This window comes from Notamacropus eugenii, chromosome 2 (assembly GCF_028372415.1).
Source record: "Notamacropus eugenii isolate mMacEug1 chromosome 2, mMacEug1.pri_v2, whole genome shotgun sequence".
Lineage (NCBI taxonomy): Eukaryota > Metazoa > Chordata > Mammalia > Diprotodontia > Macropodidae > Notamacropus > Notamacropus eugenii.
This window is the reverse complement of record NC_092873.1, coordinates 396649806-396661452: the sequence shown is the minus strand read 5'-3', so window position 1 is coordinate 396661452 and position 11647 is coordinate 396649806. Positions and strand designations below refer to the sequence as shown.

At 39.5% G+C, this 11647-nt stretch overlaps 1 protein-coding gene across 3 annotated transcripts in view; it reads right to left on the bottom strand.

Moving 5' to 3' along the window:
• Nucleotides 1–1517: 1517 nt before the first annotated feature.
• Nucleotides 1518–11647, bottom strand: part of MTR (5-methyltetrahydrofolate-homocysteine methyltransferase) — a 132421-nt gene continuing 122291 nt past the window's right edge. For all 3 annotated transcript variants that reach the window (XM_072647559.1, XM_072647561.1, XM_072647560.1), the window contains 5 exons: nucleotides 10134–10330; nucleotides 8221–8421; nucleotides 4242–4434; nucleotides 3042–3154; nucleotides 1518–1816 (listed from right to left, as the gene is read on the bottom strand). In XM_072647559.1, coding sequence (XP_072503660.1) covers nucleotides 1730–1816; nucleotides 3042–3154; nucleotides 4242–4434; nucleotides 8221–8421; nucleotides 10134–10330 — 791 coding nt within the window. In that variant the 3' untranslated portion in view covers nucleotides 1518–1729. The remainder of the gene's footprint in view (nucleotides 1817–3041; nucleotides 3155–4241; nucleotides 4435–8220; nucleotides 8422–10133; nucleotides 10331–11647) is intronic.

The window sequence follows — 11647 nt, the reverse complement described above, 5'->3', positions numbered from 1 at the left end:
TCTTTATTTTTTGGTCCAGATCTGCAGTTTCGTTGCTGGAATTAACACCCAGTGAAGAAATTCTCCTTAAAGCAGATGACCTACTGTTCTACAACTCACAGTCTTAAGGGAATTGCCACAAACCAGGGTAGTGAAAGGTGCCTAAGATAACCCAGTCAGTCTGTTTGAGGTAGGATTTGAAACCCAGGATCAGCTCTCTATCTATTATAAATATGTTACCTCTTGTAACCTAGATTATGGGCTCTCACATGGAATTTCCTTATGTGCCAAGTGTTGTTCTAGATGCTAGGAGGGATATACTGCAGAATAACACATGTTTCCTATCCTTAAGAAGCTTATGGTTTAATTATGAAAGGAAGACTGATATGCATATTAAATGATTAAGAATCCAATAAAAACTGAACCATAAGCACATGATAGAGACTGTCATTATCAGAGTTCTAGTAAGGGAGAATTCACCGTATGTCAGAGTGATTGAACAAGGTTCATTGAGAGTGTAGGGCTGGAGCTGGGCCTTGAAGGCTACTTCAGACTTAAACAGAAGGTGAGGAAAGTGTACTACTTAGACCTAGACCTAAAACATTTTTGAAACGGGCAGATATCATTTATCATTCTTTTCCTAGCACAGAAATCCTGACACCTTTTGGAGGAGTTAGGGAAATAGAGGGAGGATGATAAGCAGGATAAAATTAAAATATTTCCACTCATACTGCTTCAGAGATGACTTTATTTTCCCTAACCCTGAGCTACTATGGGTCTGCCTCCACTCAAGTAGGATTCTTGCTGGCATGTGCTAGCATGCTCACTCTGACATAAGTATACTCAGTTACCTTTAGAAATGAAGCCTTATGGAGGGAGAGCAGTCTACACTTTCTTCCATGCAAGATTTAACCATCAGGTTCAATCTAATTCACCAAATATTTAATATCATGGAGATAAAGATAAAAAATAAAAGCAAACAATCCCTGTCCCTAGTATCTTGTTTCTCATAATGCCAGTTAGCCTTAAGGTCACATCTCTCCATTAATAATAACCAACATTAGCAATGTACATGGTCTACGCTTCTTCACTGGGGTATCAAAACCACTCTGGAAAGTAGGTCCTGCAGGCATTATTACCCCCATTTTGTAGAAGACTAAGGCTCAGAGAGGTAAAGGGATCTCCCTATGGTCACATTTTGGAGGTGGGATTCTGACCCAGGCCTTCCTGATTCCAGACTCAATTAAATTGTGACTCGAAGTTTAAAAAAAAAAAAAAGTCCAGATAAGTCATTCATAAAGATAGTATTCTGGGTACGAGGTAAAAACAAACTGAGAAGCCAACCAAGTACTATAGCTACCTTCTGAAAAGTACCTCTATATCTACCTTACATACTAACTCTATGTTTAGCACAATGACCAACATATAAGAGGTGCTTACCCTATGCAATCAGTTAACTTCCTGCATTATCTACAGGTAGTCTCTGACATGTATGAACACAGCTGGCTATCCCTATAATGCATTCCAGTTTGCTTATCTTTAAAAAAAAAAAAAAAGTGGTCACTTTCAGTGCCACACAAATGTATATCATGGTGATGACAGATCTTTTGCATCATCAAATGGTTTTTTCCCCAGTCTGCTCAAACCTTAAGTAGGTCAATGCATTAGATGCTAACCAGTTGTGGTATTTTTAAAGGCACTCTGGGGTCTGTTTTCTGAAGTATCTTTAGGTGGAAGGAAGATGATAGAATTAGTCTGTATCATATCCCAAAATGGGTCCCAGCCATCTCTCAACCTCATTCACAGACATGTTTTTCCTCCAAGCATAATCTTCAATCTGCAAAGGAAGATCAGAAACAACCCGTTACTGCTGCAAGATTTTGAAAACCCAAGTCTCTAACACTGGCAGAAGAACAATACGTAGACATCGCCTGGCATAACTCTCTCACGTTGCCCATGAGGCAACTGGACAGAAAGCCTAAGAAACTTTCCCAAGGTCACACAGCTAATTAGTGGCAAAGAAACTAATACTCTTTCAATTCATATTCTTAGTGGATCATAGGATCCACAGTGTAGAGCTGGAAGGGTCCCCAGGAGTCATCTGTTTTTCTCCACTCTCCTCACTTTACAGCTCACTGAGCTGTGACATCTTCAAGGTCAGTCAGGTACTACACATGAGAGATGGAATTTGAACCCAGACACTCAGACTCCAAATCCAGAATCATAGCAATAGCAATCTATTAGGGCAGGAAGGTACCAACAACTAGGTGGGGCAGGGGATAGAGTGCTGGGCCTCAAGTCAGGAAAACTCATCTTCTCAAGTTCAAAGCCAGCCTCACATGTTATTAGTAGTGACCTTGGGCAAATCACTTAATCCTGTTTGCCTCAGTTCCCTCATCTGTAAAATGACCTGAGAAGGAAGTAGCAAAACACTCCAGTATCTCTGCTGAGAGAAAACCTTAAAAGGGGTCACAGAGAGTCAGATGCTACTGGAAATGAGTAAACAAGGTATCAACAGACTTTTTTTTTTTTATCTAGACCTATGATTTCTTTGGCATATAAACAGAGAGCTCCCATTAAGGAAATTGATTTTGTTGGTATAGTACCTGCCCAAGAGGGATGGGCAAAACTGCTCTAAAATTTATACTCTTGGTTGGTTGCCTGGGGTGGTAAGGTGGGGGTGTGGAGGCACTGAAAGGTCAAGTAATTTGCCTAGGGCCACACAGCCAGTGCTTGTCAGGGAGAGGCTTGGCATCCAGTCCACCTGAATTCTAGGCTGACTCTTTAACCACTATACTACACTGTCTCTCTCATTTAAAGGTCATTAAAAGACATTTATTTTATGGACCAAATTAGATCATTCTTTAGGCAGAAAATATTGTGTATTAAGAATCATTGGAAAGAAAGAAAAGATGCTTGGGGGGATCAAATTCAGACAGTAAGTAGACAAAGTTGTCCTATCCCAAGTTAGTCTAATTTATATTTATATTCAGATAAGTCTAATAATTTCATTTAACATTAGGCTTCAGAGGAAGACATGTACAATGATGAATATTAATTACCTGGTCCTTGGAAATTTTACCAACAGAAAAATATTTGGACTTCAGATTGGCAAAGTAAAGACCAGAGACAGCTGAAGCAGGTGCCATTGCCAATGATTCTGTAAGTTCAATCCCTGAAAAGAAGAAAAAGAATAGACAATGAGCGTCTTGCCTCTGAGTATGATGTAGCATGAAGATATCTAGCTGCTGGACTGCTTCCTAAGTAAGTGCAGAACCATGACAACTAGCGAGGGCTAGAACTCTATACCCAAAACTTATTAGAGGATGAGCAGCTGCTACCACAAGAATGTCCCAGAACAGCAAATCAATGCAGGACAGGCAAGATTCTTATCTGGGGGAGAAGAGGGAGTACAAAGGCCTTCTACCCCCCATCAACGTTCTGGGGACCCCTGCCCAAGACCTAGACGCAAATATGGTTTCAAATAACTCATCTTGGTACAAAGTAACTAAGCTGTCCACACTAAGCCTGGACTTAGGCTCATGTAGGCAACTCCTGATTAGATTAGTGGGTTCAAAGGCATCTATTCCACCCCACCCCTGTTTTTTGCCTGGACCAGTTATTTCTATGGCACTAGGAATTCCTGGGGAAAAAAAAACAAACAAACTCTGAACCAGGCAACTGCTCTTCAATTTACAGTCTTAACAGAATAGGTTAGGGCATTGATAAGTGGCTCATCCAGGGGTCACACAGCCAGTTACCCAGGTCTCCCTGACTTTGAGGGTGGCACTCTATCCATTATGTTACCCTGGCTTACGAGTCTAAGGAATCACATGAAAACAGCTCCCTTCAGGGACTCTAACCCAGGTTCAGAGATATCTGGGGAACATCCCCAATTAGGATAGGCAGTCTATATTCACATTATCAGGCCTAAGGGTGATTCTGGGTGGGAAAGTGGAGAATAGTGGATTTCAAAAGCCCTAATAGAAGCTTAATACCTCTTCAAGCACAAAACTGATATTCCACTAAGGTATGGGTTTACTGCATGCTTTGACAAACAGATCCAGGTGAAAAACAACATAAAATAGTAAAATTAAGCAACAAAAGTACGAGTGCATGCAACACACACATACACAACCTACACATGTGGCTTAACTGCCTCTAGTTGTATAAATGTGCTTTTCTTTGGCTCTCCTCAGGTGCATTTAACATATCCAGCCCTTTTTGTCTCAAGGAAGCACATCCATTGTTTAGCCCAATACCTGTGGTTTCTGCAATGTGACCAAGTCTCCACATTGTGAGCTTCTCAGTATGGTCAGGTTGGCTGGGATAGCCAGGAGCAGGACGGATGCCCCCATACCGGATTTTCCGCAAGTCAGCAACATCTAGCTGTTCATTGTCGCTGTAAGCCCACAATTCTTTGCGAACCCTTTCATGAAGTTCTTCAGCAAAAGCCTTGAATAGAAAAAGTAGTCATCCTTACCCGGAGGAAACAGTATAGGCAGTGTGATATAATGGACAAGAGGACAGGATTCTGAATTAGGTGGCCTTAGAGTTCAAATCCCATTTCAGATACTTATTACCCTAGTAGCCTTGGGTGAATCACTAAACTTTCCCTGGCCTCAATTCCTTCATCCATAAAATGAGGGGATAAGATTAGTTGGCCCCCACAGATCATCCTAGCTAGTATTTATTAGTCATCCTCCCCATCTAACTCCTTCTAAACACCAAGGCAGAGCAGAAGGAAAGGTCTCAGCCCAGGAGACTGGACAGAGGATGCTCTTTGTATGTCCCTTATTTGCTCCTTCACCACTTGGTCTTCCATGTCTAATTCAGTCATCCCCACAGAATGTAGAACCTCATCTTGAGATCAGAAAATTTAAAGCTAGAAGAAACCTTGGAGATTTAATCCAAGGGAGTTTAACCCCCTAATTTTGAAGAAAACTGAAGCCCAAAAGCATTTAAGTGATTTGCCCAAGATCACACAGAGAAGAGATGGGATTTCAAATCTAAACTTTTGACTCCAAGTACAACACTTTCCAGCATACCACAACAAATAAGTCTCCATTTAACTCCCTACCACAACCTCAGCTCACAAACCACTGTCTGCTACTGGTGCCCAGCCCACAGCAACTGCTGAAATTTTCTATACTGGCAAAGGAATCCTACTGGATGAAAAGTTCAATTCAATTCAACAAACACTGATTTAGGGATGATAGTACACGAGTGCACTGTCAGAAGAGCTGCAAATCAATACTACTATTTTGGAAAGCAAAAGGTCCATACTGTTTGGCTCAGAGATTTCATTACTGGACTTATACTCTAAGACTGATAAAAAGAGAGTACCAAAATATTTATAGCTACACTTTTTGCAGTACTAAAAAGTTATAAATAAAGTAGATAATCATTAACTGGGAAATTGATAAACAAACTATAATACAGGAATATAATGGAATATAACTGTGCTGTAAAAAATGTGATGTAGTATGGAAAGATCTATATGAACTGAGACAATGAAGTAATCAGAGCCAAGAATACAATATATATATATATATATATATATATATATATATATATATATATATATATACATATAATGACTACAGCAATGCAAATGGAAAGAATGTCCACACACACAAAATCAAAAGTGAACGTTGAAAAATTATAAAGAATAGGCACACTCAAAAAAAGAGATGAGAAGACACTTCCACCCTGTCCTTGCAGAGGTAAGAGGTCCATACATGTTGCACACCACACATATTTTTCAATTTTTTCAATGGATTGATCAGTTGCACTAACTTTTTTCTTCTTTTTTGTTTAAAAAAATACTATTTGTGATATAAGATCACTCTCTGAAGGAAGAGGAAAGATACTGGGGGAAGCCACGGTGATACTTAAAAAAAAAAAAAAAGACAGCAATAAACTTGTTAAAGAATAACACAAACATTTATTTAGTCCCTGCTATATATAAATAACCATGCATAAACTTCTATCCTGGGAATACAAAGTCAAAACATGAAACTATACTTTTCTTCAAGGAGTTTATGTTCTATCAGAATGTATTCCAATGTTACTCCTTGAGGTTATCTTAAGGAGACATTAATATTTGACATCTTCATTTAAAAAAAAAAAGAAGAAATAAGACTAACCTCTAACTTTAATTTCATGCATAAGGAAAATCAGAATCTATAAAGCCTATGCCAGGAAACTCTAAAATAGAATTATAAAGGCAGTATGCTAGAAACAATTATCAGATAATGAGTCAAAAGACTTTATGAATTTGCTCTTTGGCTGTCACTACTTAGCTAATCTTAGAAAAATCACTTAAGATCCTTTAAGGGTCTCAGTTTCTTCATCTGTAAAATGCTATTGATATAGATGGTGCCTATGTTCCCTTCCAGCTCCATCAATGAAATCAAGTGTAGTATTTGATTGTTGAAGTATTAGCCATCTCCCAGCCCCTAACAAGGAAAGCCCACCTAGGGTTTGTCATGTCTCCTCTTCTCTCTCTATAGCCTGCTTCTTGGTGATTTTACCAGCTCCCATGGTTTAATTACAGTCCAGACGACTCCCCAATTTCTATCTCCTATAGTCCAGTCTCTTATCATCAACTGCCTGCTGGACAGCTCCATTTGTATATTCCATACTCATCTCAAATGCAACATGTCTAAAACAGAACACATTACCTTCCTCCCTAAACCTGTCCCTCCTTCAAACTTCTCTATTTCTGCTGAGGACATCTTTCCAGTCACCCAGGTTCTCAACCTGAGACTCATATTCTCTCTCCTTTTTTAAAAAAATTAAATACATTTTTTTCAGTTGTCAAGGATTTATTTTTTTCTCCCTCCCATATGCTCCCACCCCCTCCCCTGGAAAAAAAAAAACAAAAAACCTTTTGTATCATGTAAGCCTAGTCAAACAAAACCAAGAGTCATCCTCAATTCTCTCACCCCTTGTATTCAATCAGCAGCTAGGTCCTGCTGATTTTACTTCCATATTCCATTCACATCTGTCCCTTCCTTTCCACTTACATAGCCATCCTTGTATCCTTGAGTCTTCATCATTCATCACTTCTCAAACCTGGATTATTAGGACATCCCCCTGCCTGTCACTCTTTCTTCTCCACCAAAGAGTTGCCAAAATAATCTTCCTAAGCCACATGCCTGACCATGTTACTCCCCTGCTCAGGAATCTTCAGTAGCTCCCTATTGCCTCTAAGCTTAAATGCAGCCTCCTCAGAGCGGCATTCAAAGACTTCCACAATCTGACTCCAGATTATCCTTCTGGATTTCCTTTATTTTACTTCCCTTCACACATTCTAAGTTCCAGACAACTCAGCCTGCTTGCTGTTCCCAGACCTGTGCCTTCCATCTCCTATTTCATTTATGTCTTTGCACAGACTGCACCCTTTCCTCACTTCCACCTCTTACAATCCTTAGTATCCTTCCTGGCTTAACTCAGGTGCCACCTCCCATAGGAAGCTTTTCCTGGTGCCTTTAGTTGTGTTTCTCTCTCTCCTCAAATTATCTTGTAACTGTGTGTCATATCACTCCAGTAAAATAAGAAAGGGATTTTACTGTTTTTGTCTCTGTAGCCCCAGAGCTTTGCACACAGTAGATGCTAAATGAATGTTTGTTGAATTAAAGAAATAGCTGCCACTCACTATGCCAAGCATTCAGAAAAATTTTATAACCCTAGAACAATGGTGTTAAATAAAACAGGAGTCACTAAATCATACTTAAGAATTCTTGCAGGTTAACAGAAAACTACATACTAACATTATCTATATTTTATTTATTTTGCTAAATATCACCCAGTTAATTTTTAATCTTGTTCTAGCTACAGGTCATCCATAGGTCCCATGTTTGACACCCTAGACTACTATAAGTAAAAGTGAGAATCAGGCAATGAATTAGAGAATGAGGTTTTAGGAGAAAGGAAGAAATCTACAAGAAGCCATTCTGGCTAAGCTGAAATGTTCTCTCAAAGTAGCCAGATTAAGATGAATAGAAATTTTTTAACCATCATTTTAAAAAGAAAGTTTTAGCATGTGACACTTTCAATATTCAAACCTACTCACATGTTGCACGGGTGTCTGCCCCAAGGCTATTGAAATCAAATAAGAATGAATAGTGCCTCCAGTTTTGTGGGGCCACTTTTTAAATACATAGTAAAAAGCAACTCATTTCATCATCAATACAGCCCCCAAAGTGCCTCTAAGAAGAGATGCTGATTCTTTACCTCTGCCAACCGGTCTCCCAGGGCCTTCGCCATGATGCTGCTGTAGATGTCACACTGCTCTTCGTAAGTCTTGCTCAGTTCATCTACTCCAAAGCAGGCCACAGCAAAGAGGCCCAAGTAGTCTTGGACTCCAGATTCCAGAGGAGCTACGAAGTCAGACAGGCAATAATAGGGGTCTGTACTAGCAGAGTCCTTTTCTGCCTTAAAACCAAACAAGTGGAGAAACATAGTTAAATGGTAATGGCATCTACAGATAAATCTGAGTGATAAAAAAAAAAAATACCTCATTTTAAAAATGAGGTTTAACATCATTTCTATTTTAATTACAAAAAAAAGTCCAAGAAATGATTAATAAATCATTTTCCTCAATCTTCATCTCAGCTCAAGGTAATATTATGAAAACTGCTGCTGTTCGGTCATTTTTCAGCCAGGTTGGATTCTCTGTGACCCAATCTGGACTGTTCTTGGCAAAGACACTGGAACAGTTTGCCATTTCCCTTCTCCAGCTCATTTTATAGAGGGAGGAAACATAGGCAGAAAGTTAAGCGACATTCCTAGGGTTACACAGCTAATAAGTGTCTAAGGATGGATCTGAACTCAGGAAGATCAATATTCTGGTCTCCTGGCCCAGCACTCTATCCGCTGTGCCACTGAACTAACCATCATTAATAAAGAGAGACACAAAAAGCATTTGACTTGGTGTCAGAAGTTCTGAGTTTGGATACTACCTCTGCTCATAGTTACCTCTGCTTTACTTTGTAAAGGCTACACAATCATGAACAACAATGTAAATGTAAAAACACAACCACTAAATAATTAACAATAAATGTTGCCAAAATTATAAACAAGCTTGGCCCCAAAGAAGAGAGATGAGGACACATTTCTCACCTGCTCACTCTTCTGCAGTGTTTTTTTGGGGAAAGGGGTGGGCACAGGAATAGACGACTACATATAGTATATTTTTTCAATATACTGGTAAGAGAAAAAAATTGTCCTTTTATTATTTTTCTTTTAAAAAAAATTCTTTGTTTTAAAAGATGGTTCCCTTCAAGTGGGAGGAATATAGAGTCATTTGTGCAATGTAAAAAAAAAGTTATTAATAAAAAAATAAATATTTTCTTAAACTTTAAAAACTTCTTTAACTCTCAGTTTCCTCATCCACAAAATGAAAATGACCACTTGTACCACATAATTCATAGGGATTCATAGGGATCTTTCTGAGAATCAAGTGAAATTCCTTATATAAAGGATTCTGTAAATCTTTAAGCACAGTGTGTGTTATTATTATCTTTATTATCATTATTATGCTGCTGAGGCAGCATGAAACGGTGTATAAAACGCCAGAGCTGAAGTCAGAAAAAGCAGGGTCAAATCCTCTAATGTATACTTAGTATACCTCAAGTACACTTAGCCAGGCTGATTGTCCTAGCATCCACCTCTGCCAGGAATACCTACATTTCAAAGGAGGGCTGGGGTAAAATGGTCTGTGGGGAATTCTAAGCAAGATTCTGTGGTTTCCCCACAAGACAGAGGTGCAATCAATTTTACTCATAAACATATGGTACACATAACATGCATCTTTCAAGTAAGTCACTGGTACTACCACTTGCTGATGTGAAGCAGCGCCTGCCAGATGTCCTCTGAGCAAGCACCCTTAAGAACCATCAGCTAGAGGCTTTGCTCCTGTCTGGGTGTCTGCCTTGAGTACCCTGGTCAGCCTGACCTTTCTGCTGTTATGAATCATACAAACAGCCTCTGTCTTGGCAAAACAAATTCATTCCCCATTCTTTTATTGACCATTTTCCAGGTAGAACCTAGAGTTGGTGTAATTTTTCAGACTTTGGGCTTGAGTTGTTACATTTATGAGCTATGAGGAAGTCACCTCATAGCTCATAAATGATGGGTTTTCTTACCTGTTGCCTTAAGCCATGAAATTTCGCTACTGGCTCTGCAGACTGAGGTATGGTGTCTTCTGCATACAAATGAATATCATCTTGGACACTCTGCGCTGGCCAGAACCCAACTATACCCCTGGCTTGCAGTTTCTTTTGACTAATCAGTACCTTCAACATACTTTGGGCATCATCATATACTTTTTTGGCTTCTTGTCCTATTAGATAAAAACAAAAAAATTCACTTAGTTACTTACAATTTTAGCAAAATTTTTTTTTTAAATACAATGCCTCCTCCCCCATCTTCCTTCCATCCCCCCAAAACAACAACAAAATATTACCCCTCAGACGACTTTTCCAAAGATTTCACCAGGTACTGTCATGAACATAACCTGTCTCATAGTTAAGTGTTCTGACCCCCAATCCCCATGGTCTATTTCCCCAAGGTAACACTAACTTCTGTTGAAAGCCAAAACTACCCATTATCCATGGTGGAAAGGGGATGAGAGAGGGAAAGAAATAAAGTCTTTCTATAACATCTACTATGTGCCAAGTATTGTGCTAAGTGCTCTACAAATATTCTCATGTTAGCTTCACCACAACCCTGGGAGGTGGCTGCTGTTAAATGTCCCCATTTCACAGTTGAAGACACGGAGGGAAACAGAAATTAAGTGACTTGTTCAGGATTACACAGCTATGAAGTGTCTAAGGCTGGATTTGAACTGAAGTCTCTCTGACTCCGGGCCGTGATCTATCCACCGTACCAACTCGTTGCCTCAACGGGCAGAATGACAAAGATGGCTCCTTGAAACATTCTATCAGAGAGAAGAAAGTTTCAGCCCAAATCTATTTACCTCCACCATTCACACAAAACTTCAGTAATTCCTCTGAGACTTCTGTGTATGTAAGGTAGGTAAAAGGCAATAAACTAACCTTTTTAGAGGCTTAGGCAAGATTCCCAATGGTCTTAATTAAACAGTGTAAACAGTGTAAATGCAGTTTCCCTTGGGCTACACTCCACTATCCATACCTGTCCATAAATATACACGTTTGAAGATGACAAGGTTCATGGTGCCCATCACACATCTGAACTGGCAGCATTTTTGTTCAAAAAGCACATACCATGCCTAGCTCTCTGAAGGGCAGCAAGCAGTAACCAGTCACTGTTGCCAGTGCTATGCACTGAGTATATGCTAACACTGCCTATAACAAGCACCCCCATTTCTGACTGTTGCACATGAAGATGCGTTTGTTTCCTTGACAGACTGAAGTAGACTATTGTCACCCTCCTACTCAATAACTCCAGGGGCTTCCTATTGCCTTTAGGATCAAATACAAAATCGTCTGGTATTCAAAGCCTTTCCTAACCTAGCCCCCTCCTACTTTTACCATCTTTTTTATCTATTTATTTATCTGTTCATTTATTTAGTTGGGAACAATCTAGGTTAAGTGACTTGCCCAGGGTCACGCAACTATTTAGTGTGTAAAGCTGGATTTGAACTCTGGTCCTGACTCCAGGGTTGGTGTTCTATCCA